Here is a 21,991-nt window from a genome sequence, read left to right as displayed (position 1 = left end):
AAGGTATTATTGTAAGCGCTACAAGTCTGATTAAAATCTCAGATCCATGGTAACAACCAAACAGATGACTTACGTCAGCTATATAACAATTATAATTATATTAAAAGAAAGGAAATTGCGCAAAGTGTACAAAACTGGCATGTTACTTAATACAAAATCTCAAATGTCTTAAACGCATTATATGAAGTGTATCATGTTTCTTATTGGTTAAAATATAAATCTTATTTAATCGAATGTGCCGACGAAATAATAGAGAAAATGATATACTGTCAAAAAGACAACAGCTCGTAAAAGCAATATCGTAGGCGCAACGCAACGACATATGCGCAACGCAACGACGTATGCGCAAAACGCAAAGATGTACGTAAGCGCAACGCAAATGAATAAATGATAGGGAAATAACCACGTGTTCTCTTATGTGTACAGTATTGTTTATTGAATACAATTGTTCTTGTTAAATAAAACAAAACAAAATCTATCTAAAAAGTTTCTACAAATCAATTTGTTAACTCTAAATATGAAAAAACGAACTATATATAGGCCTTTGATTTTACTATTTCTTATAGCATATAATAAAATACAACATAAAGTACCAATTGCGAAACTAAATATTCTTATTTCTTTTTAAAACAAACTTATCTAGACCATTTGGCTACCGACGCCTCATATTAAAAACAAGTATATTCTACACTTAATTACACCCATTAGAACAAAATTTGTTGTGGACACGGCGGCAGTGTGAGTAGACCCGATTATATACCCTACATTCACTGGGATAAATAACACACAGGTGTACACATGCTGATAATATAATGATAACGTATAGTATGAACTGGAGGAACTGCTCATAAAATATTTAGTTTTAGAATATATACAGCATCCCAAAGAAATTTTATAATTATATAAATGATTGAGAAACATGTTTTAGGAATGTCTGTCTATTTTAATATAGTGTAATGTTTCCAAACATGGTAGTGATATGCTCAAATATGGTAGTGATATGACATCATCATGTCCATATATGGGCATATCACATTTGTTTGTCACATAAAGTTTGATAGTGTGGACAGAGCTTTAGTATCACCACTATTGTTAAAGCAATACAACTTAGTTACTTTTCATCATTGCATCGTGTAAAACCTGACTTGCCCTGAACAAAATATTTATATATACTTTAATATATTTTGCACATTATTAATATCTTGATAATGATGACATGTACTTTTTAAGTCATGATATTATATACTGTACATGAATTTAAACATGTGAAAGAATAAATATTTAAACATAATATACTCTTATATATTTTAACCTGTTGGAGCTGGTTGTTAATGAATAACTTTCTCAAAAAAGAGTGCAGGAGGCAGAAGTAGTAATATATTTTTGTTTGAATATATGTTTGATGGTGACGGTCTCCACATCTCACAAAACAGTAGTTAATTGGCATTTTGCCAGATAAAAACATAGTGCATACCTACTTTTTGGATTTCCATTTAGGCAATCCACCATATGTAATATCGGAGGTTATACTGCACTCTATCGGAGATTATACCGCACTCTATCGGAGATTATACCGCACTTTATCGGAGATTATACCGCACTCCCTTGGAGATTATACCGCACTCTATTTCTATAGCATATTTTAGTAGTTGAAGTTGTGTTACGATCACGGATTTTTTAGATTATTTGCATTAATTGTTCAAATTCAAGAGTTTTGAGTTGCTAGTCATGTTATAGAAAAAACCTTTGAAGTAGAGTTAAACGTCGTTTCTCTGCAACATCCATTTGATTTTCTAAATCCTAAAGAAAAAACAACAATACTATGATTGTAAATAAATACATATAACTTGTAATTTTTATTCTATAATAAAAACATCAGTCAGTAGTTCTAGCCACAGAAAGTAACAATGTTGTTCGGGCAGTACACTAAGGAGAACGGAGCGGTGTAAATGTGACAAAAAAAATGTGATGTGCCCAAATATGAACATGATGATGTCATATCACTACCATATTTCGACATATCACTACCATATTTAGACATTAGACATTTGGGCACATCACACTTTTTTGTCAAACTAGTTTGATAGTGTAGACAGAGCTTTAGGATATTTTATAGATCATTTTTGTATGTAAAGCGCTTAGAAACATTGTATTAGGCGCTATATAAGACTACCATTATTACTATTACTTACCCCTCGATCTGTCGTTTCAACTCTTTCAACTTTCCAGGCAAGATTTTCAATTTCAGCTTCTAACTGCGCTTGTTGGTACTCAAACAAGTCCTTCATTGGTCCAGAATCCAAGTAATACGCATACGGATATGTGTACTGTAACGTGTACCGACACTATCGTAACAAAATCATTATCATTTTAGTATAATTTAACTCCTTTAGTTTTGCTAATTTGAATACAATGCAGGTGTGTTTGTGGATGACGCATTGATCACTTTCTACTCCATAGGAGAATAATTTAAAGTAATTTTGCTTAATTTATCCAGCTAGTGCTTATTCATTTATTCATTCAGTGTTTATTTTGATGTAAGTAAGGAAGGTGATCAATGCGAGTACAGTAGGCCTACTTACAGTGGTAAGTGTAATTTATTTGTAAATGTGGGGGAATAACCTGTGACTTGCAGCCTAACTGAGCTGAATTGCGCACAGGTGTGGACGACACATACAACAACTTTCTTCTCTCCTAAGGGTCCCTTCATTGCAAGTGCTGCCACCAAACGGTACCCGTTTGTCTGTCCCCAACGACAGGGGATGAATGGACCAGTATACCAGGGTAACCACCTACTCTTTGGAAAGATGAACTGAGCTTTTCTTAAAGTAAACACGAGCCAGACTTACTTTTGTAAGCAGGGCTGCCGAGTCCAACAGATAATGCCAATCAATCCAGGTGCCTGTGTTACTCATCACTTTACCGTGAATCTTCTCATTAATTCCATCCAACATTTGTTCCTCTAATTTTAAACTCTTTGAGTGATTCTCCCACTTTAAAGATACAAACATAATTAATTAGTGTTTTATCAAAATTAATACATTCTTCAGTTAATTTATTAGATATAAATACATAGGGGCAGCTTTATTTTCAACCAGCTAACGGAGACAACAATTCATTAGCTCTGTCTACACTATCAAATTAGTTTGACAAAATAAGTGTGATGTGCCCAAATATGAACTCACAAAAGTCGATCATTTAAATTTTTAAAAGAATAAGGGTATCTTATACCATTATTATTTATACAGATATTATTCATGGAACGTTTAATCTGTACATACACCCTGTCCTCTTAAGCGTGGTTCCCACTATTGGTGGCCAATCACAAGCGTTGACTTATTCGCTTGTGATTGCTAACTGTCTATAACTTCGCTTGTCATTGGTTAAAACGCTTGCGTTGCGTTTACGTCCTTGCGTTACGTTCTAGTGGGAACCACGCTTTAAAATGTTGACAATGTACACTTACTCTCTCAAAGTAAAATAGATATTTTTTAAGTGCTTCTCTTGCCTTTACATTAGCACATTCATTTGATATATTAGGATTTTCTTTGTAGCGACTGCACTCGTAATATTCACTGCCGTGGTTCTTCCAGTCTGCAAACAAAATGAAGATTATAAAAATGTACAGTTTATTGCTGTGCACTTATTTCTGACTGTAGTGATTGATTGATTGATTGATTGCAATATATATTTATACTGGGTAACCTCTTCAGTCAACGACTGGTCTTCCAGAGGGCCCAGTTGGTGATCAGTGGCTGTGATGTACTAATACCCCTACTCGTCTCGAAAGATGTACTAGGTTCTTTAAAGTGCACACGAGCTAGATGTGTACACTGGACCTACGGTTTATAGTCCTTATCCAAGAAGACTCGTTCTACCACCAGAACCATGGAGTGAATGAGCCTCGAACCCCTGCCGATGTTATGGCTACGTAATTACAGCTCGGCCACTCACTCACTCAAAAGTAATGTTGTACAAATGTAACAAAAAAATTTCATGAGATTGTATTAACAACCATTATAATAAACAACTTTGTATTGCTTACCTCCCAAACACATCCAACAAAAGTCATGTTTACATTTTGAGCATTGCTGGAAAAATAATATTTACTGTGTTAAAGTAATCCAGTTAGTTTATGACATTTTTTGTGGCCCTTATACCCTTAATACTCTAAACTTGGGTCTTTTCCTATCTTCAATGCTTCACTTACCATATGATTGCATCCCCCATTTTTCTCAATGCAAATATTACACTTAGGACACTGAAAAATAAACATTGGAATATCAACTTAAAGAACATGCATATAGATGCAGACGGCTCATGGCTGTTGGTATCAACACGTATAGGGTTAGTGGCAAGGTAACAGGATAAATTATGATGGACTATTATTGATTCTATGGGTGAGAATCCTGTATGTCTAGATCTATAGATTTTGTATTATTTAAGTAGAATAATAGACAGATTTGATCTGATATCTATCTAGTAACTAGAAGATTTGACATACATCTTTAGTGTGAGCACTAATGTAATTTGCAGTTTCTGAATCATCAGCACATTTAGTTAGCCATCGTTTGATAGTGTCACAGTCTGCGGGTGCGTGGTAATTCCCTGTACATTGAAAACTAGCAAAAGCAATATAACAAAGATATATGTTAAATAAGACAAAATATTGATAACATATTTAGAATATGGTATAGGATTTTGTTATGCTACAATTATAGTATAACTGGAACATCAAGGTATTGTCAACTTTACTTTATTTTCTTTTTGGGTTTATTCACCATGCAAAGTGATAAATCAATATATTGTTTATCAACTATTGTTTTCGTAAGTAAACACTCTGGTGGATTGTAATTAGGTACCAAGAAAAAACTAAAGGATCCTTACCACCAGCTTGTCTGACACTTAGTACAAACGACTTTCTTCGGTTGAGGAGAGTTAGACTTTACAGTGACCTCACAGTCAACACCAGGACACTGTCGTAGATTGTAATGAGTCTGTCACAAATACAAGATGTTTAGTTAGATCTCTACCTTTGTTGTTTAAAAAGGTCGGTTTTTAGTACTACCAAGATTTGCTAATACAATAATCATTATGTATAACCATGGTGTAACCCTTGCCTGCTTGCTGCTAGGCATACTAACCTTTATGTAATCTCGCATACAGAATATCATATATTTATCTTTAAATTTTGGTTTGTTTAGGTGCGGTAAAACAAAGTCTTCTGTTGCAATAATAGAACAATCACTAGCCATACATTGAATATCTAAAAGAAAGACAAAATCGATTATCATCACATATGTCAAAAGAGTGGTTTAACTACAAAGTTTCATTCCTACACTGATATAATATTTCTAGTTATAATGTAAAAGGGCCAGAGGTTTTTATATAAGACAAAATATATGTTCTGTTCCGTTTCTAGAAAAAGGAAGTAACTATACCTGTAGCTACTCCATCTTGCACTTGGAACTCCAGATGCATTGTCCAGCAGGCCTTGCAGAAGAAGTGACCACACGTGAGTGTCTGAAGGCTCCCACTAGGAACACGCTGGACACATACTGGACAAGTATAGTTGCTAGGCACCGCAATGTCCTATAATAACAAATATACCATTATGTTATTCACAATCTTTGTTTTTGTTAGCCAGGGTATTTTTAGTCACTTTTTGTACTCCATACAGAAACTGAATGACAAACCTTTGGAACACTTTGATCAGCTCTTGGTATCACCTTGCAATCTTTTAGTAAATTCAAAATATCTTGTTGGTTCCTGTAAATAAAAAATGCAATATTAATTCAATATTCAAAGCAGCCACATTGGAATTTTAACATTCAATATCCGCAATACATTTTGCCTACCTATTTTCTATTTCCGAAAACATCCAGTTATGGGCCATCAACAAAACTCGGGCAACAGGGGGCGCGACCTACAAAGAAAAATGGTAGTAACGATTGTTACTAATTATTGATAACATTAATTTAGAGAATTTTCAAGTCAGTGGATGTGTGTGTGTGTTGAAATGTGGCTGGATATATGGAATGAGTGTGTGTGCCAGTCAGTGAAGTGTGTTGCAGAGAAAGAAACATGATTCGATATACTTTAAGAATCTTAGCAGCTCTGTCCTTTTCTCCATCAAGTACATCCTTTGCTTGTTCCAATGTGTAGCATTCATATTCAAAATATTCAGGATCTTTTTCTTTATCTGCAGCTGGTTCAAGTTCGTCATCATTATTTTCCCCGTAATAGTCGTCATCATCATCGTCTTCTTCATCGTCATATTCATCATCATATTCTGGTTCGTCCATTTCACAGAGTTCTTTTGGAAGCTGGTTTCTATAAACAATATAAAAATACTGCATTAGCAGTAATTAAAATGAATAATTTTTATTTTTATATAGTTTAATACAGTATTAATAAGTAACAAAGAACAGTACATCAAGAAAAACAGGGGATAAGCAGGTAATCTGTGTTATGACACTATGGTGAATATATTAATATGTGTTTTACATGTATCATCGAAATGTACTCTAGGCCTAGGCTAGGTGACAGGCTGCCACACACAATGTCAACGTGACAAATCGAGTTTCTACCGTGTAGACAAGTCGATCAACATGCATTCACACTAAATCACAGCATGCCTAGCCAACATTTTAAATTTAGAACAAATTCATAGATTAAAACTACATATTTTATAAACTTTTTTCCTTATTGTATTCCTAAACTATAAAACTATTCAACTAGTATTCTATTTAAATAAAATATACCTGTGTTTAATTACGTTTTTGACGGAAACCCACCCTGTTTTTGTTTACCAGCAGGTTTGTTGTGTTCTATATATAGAAATTGTAGGAAGTGACATCATCGCTAATAAGGTCAAATGTAGTGATTTGCTTCCTGTTAGGTCATCCAGGGTCGTCGCCCTTCTTTCATTCGTATCGCAAAATGGAGGCTATTTTACAGATGAACGAAGATGGTTGGTTTATTCAATTAAATTGGAATTTATGTTTTAGTGAATATTAGTTAATGACTTAACATATAATATAGAAAACTGACCAATAGTTGTGGATAATTTTAAGATATATTCACTGAGTTATAGCTATATGAATAAGCTAGGCCGTTCGTAGTTAGTCAGTCAATTCTGCATCATCACGGGGCCCAGTGGCTCCCGCTCCTGCCACGTCATTGCGTAAATGAGACTCATAGCCTAGCGTGTTATCAATCTTTATTTTTGTCATTTTTAAAGTATGCTATACACAGCTATATCCTTTGCACTAACTGTTGCAGTTTTGTTTTATTCTCTATCATACAATATAGGCTAAACCTAATATTAATAATAATTATATATTTATTTAATAAAATTAAAAATGTTCACAAAAAAAGGTTTATTTTTTCTATTTGCTGTTCCCCATCAGGCATGTGGATTTTATTTAAATATTAATAGTAAAATGAAATGATGTACATTAGGATCAATATTATTATCAATGCACAGTGTAGGCTAAATGATATTTAATTTAATAAGTATCTTATATAATTTTTTTTTTAATAGAAACGTTTCGTAACTTTCTCCAAGACGATTTCGATGTAAAGGCGCATACAAACCATGTGATGCAGACTATGGCGATATCGGATCAGTTGTCCAAGCTGACCGAAGGGATAACACTGCTGGACAAGGAGCTCCATTCACAGGTAACTACTAATATATATATATACGCCGTGGCTAAAGATACGGTACCGTATTCTAACTTCTGTTTACTAAAGGTACGGTAAAATTGCATTACGTCATAACCAGCCAATGGGGTGCTGGTACGTGTGTGACGTCATCGTATAAGGACTTTGGATTTTTTTTTCATATCGCGAAAACAGTATCAACCGCATTTTCTTTATGCTTCATTTATCGCTATTATCGCCGTCGTGTGTGACAAAAACTAAATGCAGCCTACGTCTGTTATTATTATTGAAAAGCCAAAACATGTTGATTTTAATTCTAGAATACAGAAAACCGTTTCAAAAGAGGCCTAGGCCTACTTACTACGTACTATAACCTCATTATATGAGTTTGTTTGTGTGTAAGGAAAGCGATGCCAGGCTGGGGCCAGCTGCATGTGTGCGCTGATGATTGACTCAGCCCTGGGGCTACTGTCTAAAAATCATAGTATTTGAGGGCCCCTTTATTGTCCGCATTTGCTTGTTGTTTATGGTCACCATTGTAAACAAAGTTTAATAAAAAATATAGGCCTAAAGGCCATTTGGAATAAAAATAAAACCCTCATCAGCGCACACACATCCATGCAGCCTGGCGCCGCCGACAGGAATTCTCTACATACAACAGACGCGATATGAAAAAAAAATCCTTATATGATGACGTCACACACGTACCAGAACCCCATTGGCTGATTATGACGTAATGCAATTTTACCGTACCTTTAGTAAACAGAAGTTAGAATACGGTACCGTATCTTTAGCCACAGCGATATATATATATGCTAGGTGCTAAGAACCCTCTTTTCCCACTGTATGTTTTCTTGTGTTAATCGGTAAATATATATATACTATACATAAATTTTTTAAAGGTTGTTGTAAAGATTTTATGTTGTAATAAACCGTTCTGTCTCATGGCTTTTTTTTGTATCAAATACCAAAAAATTTTGATAATTAAATTCATATAAGATATTATTCAGTATGCAAGTTTATTTGATATTTTAAATTCTTTTCAGGTTGCCGCACACCACAGTGATTTACTTTCCCAAGCGACTGGAATTGAAACTTTAGATGGCGTGCTTCAAATGATGCATACAAGGATACAGGCTCTGCAGTCTGCTGTTGATAGGTAGAACAAGAACTTTACTTTCTAATATATTGCATCTTTAAGCTCTGTCTACACTATCAAACATAATGTGATGTGCCCAAATATGGTAGTGCTATGATGTCATCGTGTCCATATTCGATAGTTTGATAGTGTAGACAGAGCTTAAGAGGATTGCTAGACATGTTCACACATTTTTTTATTATATAACCTTATACACTATGCCCAACTTCCCAACATAGACTTAAGTTACTTTAATTGCTTAACTCTAGTAATATGCCTAATTTAAGTTGTGATGTGTAAAGCTTTGCCTGTGTCTTAATTTTACATTTTTCCCCTAAAAAGTGTACCTTCTCTGTTCATTAACAGGACATAGGTGATTGACCATAGCAATTGTTCATTGTAGATGTAGTTGTTAGTATGTTAGTAAATTCAAACAATGTATTTATGTTACAGGATAAAGAGTAAACTTGTAGAGCCTTATAGCAAAGTGGTTGCACGTACAGCTCAGCTTAGACGACTACAGGTCAGTTAAACCTATTATTTCTATTATGAATTTCCATGTAGATCATGCAGTAATAATCTGTATTTGACATTTATTGACACATTTACAATAGGCAACCAAAAGAAGCGGTGCTTACCAGTTGTTTTTTTATATACTTTATTTGAAATTTTCATTTGCAGGAAACTTGTGACTTATTGCGTCGTATCATCCGCATCTTGTATCTAAGCAAGCGTCTCCATGGGCAACTACAAGGAGGAGCAAGAGAGATAACCAAGGCAGCTCAAAGTCTCAATGAATTGGGTACATATTGTGTTGGTGACAGTGAATATGATAGTGTTGGTGACAGTGAATATGATAGTGTTGGTGACAGTAAATATGATAGTGTTGGTGACAGTAAATATGATAGTGTTAGTGACATTGTTGGTGACAGTAAATATGATAGTGTTAGTGACATTGTTGGTGACAGTGAATATGATAGTGTTAGTGACAGTGAATATGATTGTGTCGGTGACAATGAATATGATAGTGTTGGTGACAGTGAATATGATAGTGTTAGTGACAGTAAATATGATAGTGTTAGTGACATTGTTGGTGACAGTGAATATGATAGTGTTGGTGACAGTGAATATGATAGTGTTAGTGATGGTGAATATGATAGTGTTGGTGACAGTAAATATGATAGTGTTAGTGACATTGTTGGTGACAGTGAATATGATAGTGTTAGTGACATTGTTGGTGACAGTGAATATGATAGTGTTGGTGACAGTGAATATGATAGTGTTGGTGACAGTGAATATGATAGTGTTAGTGACAGTAAATATGATAGTGTTGGTGACATTTTGATGACAGTGACATTGGTGACTACAGGTGGTGATAAAGCTATGGTATAACAAAATTGTAACCAACTTTCTTTAACCAATTAGATTACCTGTACCATGGTATCGACCTTTCTGGCATCGAGGTCATTGAAGAAGAGACATTGTTTATAAAGAAGGCAAAGAAGAACGTAGAAGGTCAAGCTCAACGGATGTTGGAGCAAGGTATGGAGACCCAGAACCAAACACAAGTGGGGACAGCGCTCCAAGTGTTCCACAATTTAGGATGCCTAAAAGAAACTGTAAACAAAATGATGGCAGGTTGCAAAGAGACATTACAGAAGAACATACAAGATGCTTTGAACGTCAAACCAACACAATCACAAACAAAGTGTACGATCAAACTTATTTTTTTAATGCTTTTTATTTGAAATATTTAATCATAAAATATAGATTTTGTGATTGAAATCTTAATAAACTTTTGATTGATAAAAATAAGAATTTAACAGTTTCGAAGATCTGGTTGGCAAGTCTGATTTTTTGTTATCAATAATTGGTTTTATCTTATGTTTTGTCTTTTAAACTTTGTAACTGTTTGTCTGCATACTGGGCCCTCTGCGAGAACAGTCTTTGACTGAAGAGGTCTCCCAGTATAAGAAGAGATAAAAATAACACTGCCTTGAAAGAACTCGTTTAATTTCAGCTGGTCCAGGACGGGCATCAATGCCGTTGCCTGGCAACACAGCAGCATTCAGAGCAACGTTATGGACCAATCTTGAGAAGCTTATGAATCAGATTTATTCAGCTTGTGGACAGGTTAGGTTGTTGTCTTCTATTTACTTTCATGTTTCTGGTTTATCTTGAGTTCTGTCTACACTATCAAACTTTATGTGACAACAAAATGTGTTGTGTCCATATATGGAGACGATGATGTCATAACACTACCATATTTGGGCAATTAAATATACATATATCAGTCTTCCTCCAACATTGCAGGTTATTTATTTATTTATTTGTTGTTTGAAATATTTAATGACAAAATGTCCAATTATTTTTTAGGTACAACATTTGCAAAAAGTCTTAAGCAAGAAGAGAGACCCTGTCACTCACATATGTTTCATAGAGGAACTACAGAAGGTAACATACTGTTCATTTATATAAAAAAATAAATTCATATTAAAAACTTTATTCTATAATTCATAAAACTTTTGAATTAAAATATGTTATTTATATTGACATTAATGTCACCTTTTATGACTCAAATCATTAATGTGTGTTTCTTTTTTTTTAAGGAAAGTGAGGCGAGTATTTTGCAATCTTTTTGGGAGTCTGCTACTGGGATACTACAGAGAGAATTTGCATTTGCTGCAGAAAGTAGGTTCACAGTAGTATTGTCTAAAAATAATAGCTTAAACAATTATTTTTTGAATGAAAAATCATAAAACCACCAGCTTTTGAAGAGTAATACCCTTAACTGCTATCAGTTGAGTTGCAGCTGGTTGTCTAATATCAAACATGTGACAAAGAAAATGTGATGTGCCCATATGGATATGATGTGCCCATATGGATATGATGATGTCATATCACTGCCATATTTGGGCACATCACATTACACAGTGAAATGAACTAACAGTAAGCTATATCAGATATGTGAATATTACTTAATATTTTATTATTTAATCTTTATATTTTTAGATTCAACTTTCATCCGGCAAGCCTTTGAAGGGGAATACCCTAAGCTACTACGTTTATACAATGATTTATGGAAACGCCTACAGCAATATAGTTCAAACATCGTTACGACACAATCATCTGACGTGATTGGTGACCACAAAGACAAAGGAATGTTTGAGCAGATAAAAGGCAGTGATTATAGGTAATAATACTTCCTTAATTGTTCCCAAATGTTGTCCAATAGGACTATACTAGGTGATAAAGCTATTCACAGAACTCCAATTAACATGCATGCTTTTTAAGTGTGAACAAAATTGGTTTTAATATTTTTCTTTTTTTGCCTTTAATTTTTTTAGTCCAGAAAAAGCTTTTAAGTCGTCTATCAAAACCTTTGAGAACGCATACTTGTCGAGGTCACTGTCTCGACTGTTTGACCCAATTAATTTAGTATTCCCAACCGGCGGAACAACACCGCCCTCACAGGATGAAGTAAATGGAATTTCTAAAACAATATCAAGGTAATTCCACTTATTTTTGTTTTTGTTGATTGATTCAATAAGTTATATAGCCACTTTGGGAATAATTGATTTGTTTATTTTTGTTAGTGAGTTGTCGGTGGCAAGTATAGATCATGGCTTAAGCATAGTGGTTGCAAAGAACGTGGCCAAGACAATTCAGTTATTTGCAGCTAAAAGTGAGCAATTGGTACGTATAAAACAACATGGGTCAATTAAGGGTCATGGGTTACATGATCAGTTATCTTTATTTGCAAGTTCAAAACTTGAAATAATTATTGTTTTTTCCTTATTGTAGCTTTCAACTGATGGTGAAGCCAGTCAGGTTATAGCGCCCCCATCTGTCGGTCAACAGCGTAATATTGCAGTCGTTAACAGTCTTTACAGTTTTCATCAGCTCATCTGCCGATTGGTCGATGGTCTTGTCAATTGTCCAGAGCAAGCCGTAGCAGCCATCCAATCAGCATTGCTTGTAATTTCAATTTAAATTTTTTTTTTTTAAAGACGAGGCATATATAAAATAACATGCACAGATTGCAACACTATGGCTGAGGAGTGACTTGAATCCTCACCATTATTACAGTATGGATGTAGTTTGCGGTACTCTGTCTTAACCATTTGTTTACATGTGTTTTTTTTGCATATTTCAGGATATAGTATCTTTAATGGGGAATGCTATCAAACCACTTTTGGATTCTGTGCTTGATTCGATTGAGGCCATCATACTCACAATGCACAGTGAAGACTTCAAATCGTAAGTTGAATCCCTCCTGTTACCTTCAATGAATTTGTTAAAAATGTTTTAATTGTGTATCATTCCATCATCTTATTTCTATGAATTCGTTATTTGTATTTCAGTTCAGTGGCTGTAAGCAATACACGTGAATCTCCAGAGAACCCATGCTCACTGTACATGAAGGAGTTACAGGGCTTCGTAGCCAGGGTCCAGGCGGAGTACTTAGCGCCATTCCAGTGTACAGATTTTGTCATTCAAACGTAAGTAACAAAGAGTGTATTCTCTCTGTTTATTGAGGAAGCTTTCGCATCATAAACAAAGGTGACAGTAATAACAGAGCATGATGGTCATTTCGATAGTCTGCAGGCCCTGTGTCCCCTATTGTCACTATTCTTACCATATGGGAGCATTTGATTTGGTGACAACCTAAAATCTAGTTACAGTACATCATGTTTATTTATGCATAGAGAGACACTGTGCTTTCTCACTTGATACATTTGGCAGATTCTGGGTCAAGGTCAACAATATGCAGAGGTCATTACAAATACAGTAGAAAGGTCCCTTTCATCAAACTCCAGCCGAATATAATTTGTCATTTTCTGAAATAGTTTTTTTTAAATGTTGTTGTTTCTTTCAGTGTTCATCCAATAGCTTGTCATGCTGTTGAACTGTTTGTTCGTCACGCTTCACTGATTCGACCTTTAGGTGATGGGGGTAAAATGCGACTTGCTGGTGATTTCGCTCAGATGGAGCTGGCTGTCACGCCGCTTTGTAAGAGAGTGTCTGATTTAGGAAAGCCATACAAGTTACTACGTTCTTTCAGACCTTTATTGTTCCAGACACCAGAACACATCGCAAGTAGTCCGGCGTTAGGAGACATAATTCCGCACTCTACGGCACTTCACTTCCTCTTTGCGAGGGCACCCTTGGAAATGAAATCACCGCATGAGGTTAGTACATGAGGTTGTATAGAGCTTTTGTTTAACAATTTGAGGAATCTTGGACAGAAAATGTAAAACAATTGATATTAACATTGTACAGATTAAAGAGTTCATTAAAATGCTTTTATCTTTCTTTCTTTTGTCTTTGTTATTTTATAGCTTGCTGGTTGGTCAGTGTCACGGTATTCACAATGGCTTGATGAGCATACGTCTGAGAATGAGCGTCTTGCTCTTCTAAGGTAATTACTTATAAATGTAAACATGACATGGACGTCCACGTTATGTTCACATAAATAACTTGGATTCATTAAATTTGAAGAGTAACTCTCAAAAAGTGTGGCACATATTTTATTTTAAAAAATCACGCCATTAACTTAATAATAATTCATTCTTATATAGCGCATATGAGCAAGCTCTCAATGTGCTGTACATAAGACCTTTACGGGGAGTAGTTTACTGTCTGCTCAATCCACCTAGGCTGTGTTGAGTTCGAAATAAATTACTTGTTATCTCATAATGTTTCAAATTCTAATTTCATTCAATTGTTTATTAAACATTAAACTTTTAGAGGAACGTTGGAAGCGTATGTACAAGCAGTGAGATCAAGACAAGCCAAGGAATTTGCACCAATCTATCCCATAATGCTTGATATCCTTCAGAAAGGCTCACAGCACATTTAATCATTTGAGAGTGGACTTGGCAAAGAGAAGCCTTTTACCCCGATTATTGAGCTACAGTATTGAGCGCAACAGCTATGAGCGCTCACTGGCTAAACCACTTTAAAATATGTTGAAAAAGGCTGAAAACACCTATGTCTCCAGCGTTGGAGGGGACCCAGTGGCTGTTCACCAATCTGTGTTACGCTGTTAGACTCGTGCCCTGGAGACTCTATCCACCAAACTGTACCCTGGAAATCGAGTGAGAAAGGAAATCACAATTAATTAACCCAGAAACAGGTTTTGATGTTTTGAATCTTTCTATTATATTGCGGATGAAATACAATTTCCTTGGACACTACTTTTAGTAGTAATAGAACTTTATTTGGCTTTTACTACTTCTGGAGAGATATAAAATATGATGTAAAGTTTAATTAATTTTACATTATTTCAGTACATTTTAAAAGTTATTTATTAATAGATCATTTATAGAAACTATAATTTTTGAATAATAAAATCATTTGAAGTATTTTTGCGATTATTTGCTTCTTGTGGCAGGGTTGTGTTTTTAAACATTTTTTTATTTCATTTCTTGAATTTCGATATCATCATCACAGCCTTAGCTGAATTACAAAGATATTTACATATTCTCAATATTAAAATTTGTATAAAAGTATAAAATCAATGGTAATTATATATAAAAAAGGATCAGGGGAAAATTTCATTTTTAAATTTTGTTTAGTCTAGAAACATAGTTTTGTATTGTATTTTTTGCTACACAAATTTAAAAATCTGTAGCAAAGGTTGTTTTGTATAGCTTTTTGCTATGCTACACTGGCGAAATTATTCCCTGAGGATGCAATAGCCCCTCGGTTATTGGTATTAATTTGGTCTACCGCCCTCTATAATATTAATAAAACAGGGATTTAATATGTTTTTTTTATTTATTACTGTAGTAATTTAATTGCATTGCAAATGAATGAAAACCAACAAAATAATAATCAATAATTTATCTTTGTATTAAGTGTTTATTATTTTTAAAATACAAATAGTTGTACATTAGTAAAGTAACATTTCAAAAAACACTACTATTATGAAATACATTTTTTCACTTCTATTTACGAATTAAATTAAAATTGCCATATCGCCACTTCATTAAATTTTTACCCTCAAATAAATATAAACAATTATTACTACTAAACTATATACAGTGAAATAGGGCAATATTAAATTAACAGAGTATTTACACAAACAAAATATTAAATTGAAACGCTTCAAAAGCATTTAACTTTAAAATATTAATAACATAAAAATTAGACAGGACTTGAAGGACGTTTAGTATGAGAGCACTGCACTTTAACTCTAATGTTCTTGTTAAAATATTATCGAAATAACTTACATTACATGAAATACAGCTACATAGAGTAGTGAATCAGTCAGCATGTCAATTTAGTAGTCATAAAAAAAAATGATAAAACATTTGTTGGCAAGAATTTTATCTAAAATCAGCTTGACGTTTGTAAAAGAGCAAATAGGCCCCTTCTCTTGTGGGCAGTGAACTACATTCATAGGTAATGTTCACCTGCGACACAAGTTCATCATCAAATTTATACCATTTACCATCGTCAAGTTGACACAGCGATAAATAATGGCCATACTGCGAATTACCTCCTCCTTCGTGGACACAAACTCCGTACAAATCGTACAGGTAGTCTGTATTACTGCGGCCATTTACGTTTTTCTTATCGTATGATAAACATGATAGATCAAGATTTTGTTCTAGGATATTAACCGGGGAACGAATTTTGCGAACTATATTTTCATCGTGATCAAAACAGAACCGGTTAAGTTGAAGAATTAAGCATTTTGGTGGAAACCGCAAAATGGTTTGATATTGTCCGTCGGTAAATGAATGATTACTCAGCAACGAACTATTTGAAGCGCTTCTTACTTCGTCGCTTCTGTTCAAATTGGTTACGCTATCGTGCAAGCTTTTATCCTCGCTACCGAGTTGATCTAGCGATCCCATAGCTAGTATGCAATCTTGGAGGTGGACGAGTCCGGATATCGTACGGGGATCAACGAGCGGAACCGGCAAAATGTGAAACGCTTGCGTACTAAACGACACTTGATTGGTTATATAGCTTTGTCGAACTTCAGCTAACTGCCCCGCAAACAGTTCGGTGATGACGGTTGCATGATTACGACAATACTTTACCCAGGATACATCTGATAACACAGCGACTGACTGGAAACAAGAAAGCGAGTGCATAGTATCATATTTTTTCAGTTTTGAAGTTTCCTCATTTTTGATTGCTGTTAATTTATTGGTTTCATTGCTTTCGTAGCTGCAAAGCAACTTGTTAACCACTTTATTTCTCCACTTAAAGTTGTTAGCAACGGCTGGTTTCAGCAGTCTACTTCTAGTCTGCGGCCCGTTAGGTTTATTTCCGTTCAAAACAAGTAACTCGTTAGTTTTGTTAAGCAACCAGAGAAGTATCTCTGCGGCATCCTGTTGCTGTTGAGGTCCGTGGCGTGGATTTGACACTAAATGCGGCACTAACATCGAAACGGCATTACAAAACGGCACGTTATCGACTATCTTCTTATCGGACGAACCAGGAGGAACAGAACATTGTTCTAATATTTCTGCGAATTTTTTCAAAAAATGAGTTTCGACATTTAGTGCATGTGAAATAAATTTTACTTCTTTTATGAGTGATTTGACAAGAAGTGGAGTATGGGCTAAACACTGAACAACAGAATTTACATAACAGGTGTTGTTTCCACGGTTTGGTAGTCCAGGTGGTAGATTCACATAAGGATTTATCCCCACCAATGTTTTCAACTTTGACCTTACACTTAAACTTTGATCTGAACAGGGGGTTGACGTTCTAGCGATGTTTTTAGGTGTAAAATTTGCAGGGCTTTCAATACGATTACGAATCGGTGAAATAAAGTTATCAATCGACGTCGGAGACGGTGGCTCTCGACGTAGAGTTGGACGAGCATGCACTCTTGAATTCATGTGTACGGGAGAGTCTTCAGATAATTCTTCTTCGTAATCAAAAGAAAAGTCTAAAAATTTTCGATAACGAAAACGGTTGTGAAAGTTGGATAAAAAATTGTTAATATTGTAAACAAGATCAAAATACTGGAGGATGGCAGAAACAAAAGTGATGGTGGCGAGTATGATGAGGAGGTATGGCAAATGGTGCACAGCGTAAATGATACTTGATAGAAGAAACAATACCATTGCTTCAAATGCCCATATATGGCAATGTTGCCTTTTATCACTGCAAAAAAAAAAGGAAAAATTTAGTGTATAGATTGATTGAACGACTGGTTGTTAAATTACTCTAGTTTTGAATATTGATTGAAATAATCAAGGATTGAATTATTCAAAGATTGAAACATTGATGAATGGTTAATTGATTATTTCAGCTGAAGCTGTAATAAATTCATTTTTAAGAAATTCTGAAAGTCTATAAATAAGCAGGGCTTATGATTCATAAGACATTACTTACTAATATACTAATAGTACAGTACATTAAATACGTTTAACATAAAACAAAATACTATTATCATATATACTGTAATACTTTTGTAAATCTATAAAAAGCTAAATTATTTTATACTCACTTGACAGATTGTAATAAAGCCTTTACAATGTAATCCACCAGAAGAAAAACAGCAAACTCGATTAAACCAAAACCAATCGACGCTAGAAGCATTGATACAAACGCCGCCATCATCATATCAAACAACTTCCTTCGTTGCTGGGCTCTGAATTTTAATAAATATAATAAATAAATAATTATTAATAATTAATATTTATAATAAATTACAATATTTTATTAGTTTGAAAAGTCGCATTTAATACAATAATTATTTGAATAATATAAAGATAAGACGTACTTATAGCTTTTAACAAGTTCAAACAAGATAAATAACGCCATATTTCAGAAACGAAAAAAGGTCCAAATGACTTTTATTACAAACATATGCACGTCTTCCACGGTATGGTATGCCGAAGACTGACCTATCTCTAAGCTAACTTTCAAGTCGGCCGTGGCCTAGCCCTTTATCCTAAACATTTCGATAGGCTTAGAATTTATTAATAAATACATTTTTTTATATATAACTTTAATTATCAAGCTTTAAAAATAACTAAAAATAAACTTTTATAGAGAAGAGGAAAACAATATTTACCTATTAGAGAAAAACAACACAAACCGCGTCAGCAGCAAAGACCGCTTTTTTTAACGTCGCGTTTCAATTAAAAACAAATGTGAATTAGCGCCCTCTATACTTAGAAATAAAGTATTTCCACAAACTACTACAAAAAACAGTATGTGAAAATGAACAGTGCAGTTTTTCGATATTTGATCGGGTTTTAATAAATATTATTATTATACACAAAACAACATACTATTTTTACAATCACAAGAATATACTTTATTTTCAATACTCAACTTAAGGAAAACACACTGCCTGCTTATTTACCAAATATATACAACTGTTATTTAAGGCCTGTTTTTGCTGCATTGTGCAGAATAAACAGTTTATTTTAAAAATATAGTTTTTAGACTGACCATTATTGTTGGTAAATTTGTGGCCAAAAAATCCGACAGTCAAACCTTCAAGTTACTACAGCTGTCAATCAAATAACTGTTATTTTGCATTGAACAGAAATAACTGGTTAAATCATGTTCTAAACTCAAATTGTTTGAGTGTTTCAACCATTACTTTTTCGCAACAGAAACCGGACCCAAGTCACTTATCAAAATGAATTGCCTTAAAGCCGGATACAGCTGCTACATCATGTGTAAGATAACAGATTTATCTCGTAACTATCGTCAACCTAAAACAAATCAAGCTTTGCATCAGTATTGTACAATACTGAGTGTAGTACTTAGATTGAAAGGTTGTATTAACATCTTAGCTATGATAAAAGTGATTTTACTTACTTCATATCTGCCGAGTGATGCGGACGTTTGTTGAGCTTTTACGGTTTCGGTTAGCGCCCACATCCTGTGAAGACCGCCCGATACCTCATCTACTTCTACATTCTATTCAATATACAACAGTATTTAAAACTTTTACTTAACAAGAAGAGGATAATATGAATATTCAACAACCTATTTTCTTTAAAATTTTAAAAACTACTTTATTTTTTTACCTCAATCTTTTTCTTAACCGTAGAGTTTAAGTTGAGATGTTGTTGGAGCCATTTCGAGATCGCTTCTTCTTCGTTTGTCTGAAATTACAAAAAAATAATATATTCATGAAATTGATTAAATAAAGCACCAAATGAATGTGTAGCCCTATGAAGCAACTCGTATTCAGATGACATCTCTATTAAAGCTTGGTTCCTACTATGACGCAATACAAGGATGTAAACCCAACGCGAGATGACCTATGACCAGCGACAGTTCAAATAAATCATAGCTTGTGATTGGCCATATTACTTGTGTCCTAGTGGAAACCAAGGCACTTTCCAGGACAATATTTGAACACTACAGCCAAGACTTATTTATAAGAAATTGCCATTTGAGGACACTTGTACCCGAATATAATAGGGGTTACTATAATTGCTATGAATTACTAATAATAGGTAGTACACCAGTGTAAATATACAGTATTAGTTACATTTTCTGTTGGTGTTTCTATAGACACTTGCTCAATTCCAAATTGATTCCATGCGGATGATGGTTGCTGTAGGATTAGTCGTACACTTACTACATCTTGTGGTACAAACAACATCTGAAAACCAAGAGCAATTATTATTAATAAATTCTCTAATTCTAGTATATTTTGTGCTATAAACAACATCTAAAGAAAAAGGGTGAATTTGCAGATGTTAATAAAGTGCACTCAACATGATTATAATTATCTGAATGAAGTGAGGATGCATTCTGGGATTGCTACAAACCTGTGATGATGGTATTTTGAAATAATCCTGGCTTCCAGATTCATAATGAGGTGATGTCATTAATTGGTAACGATGAAGGCACATCTTCCATTTACCTGAAAAGAAGACGCAGATTTACAACTAATCATTCCCCACTTTTTATCAGCTGCCCATCCCATAAAAAACAAACTGTTTTTATCAACCTTAAAACAAAAAAAATGTGATGTGCCCATATATGGACACGATGACATCTTATCACTACCATATTTGGGCAAATTACTTTGCATATAATTAACTTACCACCAGTACTTGATGAATTCTGTTCACTTTTAACTTTGATTGTCAGAAAGGCTGTGTATGCATTCTTGAATGAAATACTTTCAATCTTTTGGGAAAAAAAGCATATACAGTAACAGTAAGGTTTATATTGCAGAGTAATTTTAACTTGCTTTCTGGAAATAAAACTATATATAATTTAAGTTCAATTTACCACTAGAGCATGTTAATAACATTATGTTTAATAATGTAATAATAATAATAACAACATGTTAGAAGATTATTATAAATAGTAATAGGCCTAGTATTCAGTTTCGGAAAACCTAAACTAGCTCTAGGCCTAACTAGGCCTAACTAATCAATCAGTAAGTATTTTGACAGTTTTTCACATTTAAAATGTATAAAACGTACAATTAAATATCACAACAACATTAAATATAATGTTAGAACGTACTGATAACATTTTATATAATAAGGCCCTACCGCGGGAGATACCGGGCCCTGCCGGGCGGCGATATTTCTTTTCGTACATAAGTTGGGGACCCCTCGTGAAACGTCACAAAATAAACATGAATATTCATTAATCATATCCATAAGGTGTGACGTAAGAATTCAGCTAACTACAATTCGCTAATGCAAACGATTTCTGTCGAGCCGTCTGTGTAGTCGAGTGGATAAGACTATGGACTTTACATGTCGATGTATGGGGTTCGACTCCCATGAGCTACTTCTTTTACTTTATAGTGAGAGAGAGATTATTTAAAGGGTTAGGTTTAGTTATATTTAGGAAGTAGTTCGGCTATCTTTCACATGGGGTCCCCAACTTATGTACGAAAAAAAAAATCGCTGCCGGGCGTAGATTACTATGACGACCGTTGCAGCAGGGACGAAACGACCATGACACAGACCTAGCCTCGTTCCTGCCCGATCCCATACCAACGTATACGTACCTGTTGGATGCCCTTTTCAGAATTATTTGGAAAAGACAAATCAACAATTGATAGCCCACTGCATAAACTTGATTTTGTATCTGATATTTTCACTTCAACGGGCTTCTTAACTGTGCATTTTATAGAACTATTCGAAGACATTTTACTAGAAGTTACAGACTAGGCCTAGGCTCTAGCCGGCCCTAGCGGCGATCAGACGATCAACA

General features: G+C 34.4%; 4 protein-coding genes across 8 annotated transcripts; 1 reads left to right on the top strand and 3 right to left on the bottom strand.

The window, feature by feature from the left end:
• Positions 1–409: 409 nt before the first annotated feature.
• LOC140058456 (potential E3 ubiquitin-protein ligase ariadne-2-like) lies at positions 410–6,866 on the bottom strand. 4 transcript variants are annotated; one of them, XM_072104074.1, is made up of 14 exons: positions 6,779–6,866; positions 6,099–6,353; positions 5,859–5,926; positions 5,697–5,769; positions 5,442–5,592; positions 5,145–5,266; positions 4,888–4,997; positions 4,505–4,622; positions 4,211–4,261; positions 4,046–4,091; positions 3,467–3,594; positions 2,850–2,993; positions 2,193–2,345; positions 410–1,800 (listed from the first exon to the last, which is right to left on the bottom strand). In XM_072104074.1, the coding sequence occupies exons 2-14, from the start codon at positions 6,303–6,305 to the stop codon at positions 1,732–1,734; spliced, it is 1,440 nt and encodes a 479-aa protein (XP_071960175.1). In that variant the 5' UTR covers positions 6,306–6,353; positions 6,779–6,866; the 3' UTR covers positions 410–1,731. The 4 variants fall into 4 exon arrangements, with proteins under 4 accessions (XP_071960175.1, XP_071960174.1, XP_071960172.1 ...); XM_072104073.1 differs by having other exon boundaries at positions 6,099–6,333; positions 6,798–6,866; XM_072104071.1 differs by having other exon boundaries at positions 6,099–6,333; positions 6,765–6,865.
• A 55-nt stretch (positions 6,867–6,921) lies between these two features.
• On the top strand, positions 6,922–15,074 carry LOC140058455 (conserved oligomeric Golgi complex subunit 5-like). The gene is made up of 18 exons (XM_072104070.1): positions 6,922–6,973; positions 7,547–7,686; positions 8,715–8,827; positions 9,260–9,329; positions 9,488–9,608; positions 10,232–10,516; positions 10,827–10,939; positions 11,183–11,260; positions 11,416–11,497; positions 11,819–11,999; positions 12,154–12,315; positions 12,403–12,502; positions 12,611–12,784; positions 12,963–13,066; positions 13,171–13,308; positions 13,686–13,998; positions 14,149–14,228; positions 14,558–15,074. The coding sequence occupies exons 1-18, from the start codon at positions 6,943–6,945 to the stop codon at positions 14,667–14,669; spliced, it is 2,397 nt and encodes a 798-aa protein (XP_071960171.1). The 5' UTR covers positions 6,922–6,942; the 3' UTR covers positions 14,670–15,074.
• Positions 15,075–15,762: 688 nt separating this feature from the next.
• On the bottom strand, positions 15,763–19,017 carry LOC140059082 (ubiquitin carboxyl-terminal hydrolase 8-like). The gene is made up of 3 exons (XM_072104909.1): positions 18,858–19,017; positions 18,288–18,431; positions 15,763–17,941 (listed from the first exon to the last, which is right to left on the bottom strand). The coding sequence occupies exons 2-3, from the start codon at positions 18,401–18,403 to the stop codon at positions 16,141–16,143; spliced, it is 1,917 nt and encodes a 638-aa protein (XP_071961010.1). The 5' UTR covers positions 18,404–18,431; positions 18,858–19,017; the 3' UTR covers positions 15,763–16,140.
• Positions 19,018–19,129: 112 nt separating this feature from the next.
• Positions 19,130–21,978, bottom strand: LOC140059083 (nicolin-1-like). 2 transcript variants are annotated; one of them, XM_072104911.1, is made up of 7 exons: positions 21,786–21,978; positions 20,863–20,944; positions 20,581–20,675; positions 20,298–20,411; positions 19,828–19,905; positions 19,616–19,717; positions 19,130–19,509 (listed from the first exon to the last, which is right to left on the bottom strand). In XM_072104911.1, the coding sequence occupies exons 1-7, from the start codon at positions 21,924–21,926 to the stop codon at positions 19,468–19,470; spliced, it is 654 nt and encodes a 217-aa protein (XP_071961012.1). In that variant the 5' UTR covers positions 21,927–21,978; the 3' UTR covers positions 19,130–19,467. The 2 variants fall into 2 exon arrangements, with proteins under 2 accessions (XP_071961012.1, XP_071961011.1); XM_072104910.1 differs by having other exon boundaries at positions 19,134–19,509; positions 20,860–20,944.
• Between the last annotated feature and the right edge of the window lie 13 nt (positions 21,979–21,991).

This window comes from Antedon mediterranea, chromosome 9 (assembly GCF_964355755.1).
Source record: "Antedon mediterranea chromosome 9, ecAntMedi1.1, whole genome shotgun sequence".
NCBI classification, from domain to species: Eukaryota; Metazoa; Echinodermata; class Crinoidea; order Comatulida; family Antedonidae; genus Antedon; species Antedon mediterranea.
Note: the sequence above shows the minus strand (reverse complement) of the source record. Positions and strands in the feature narration are given on the sequence as shown.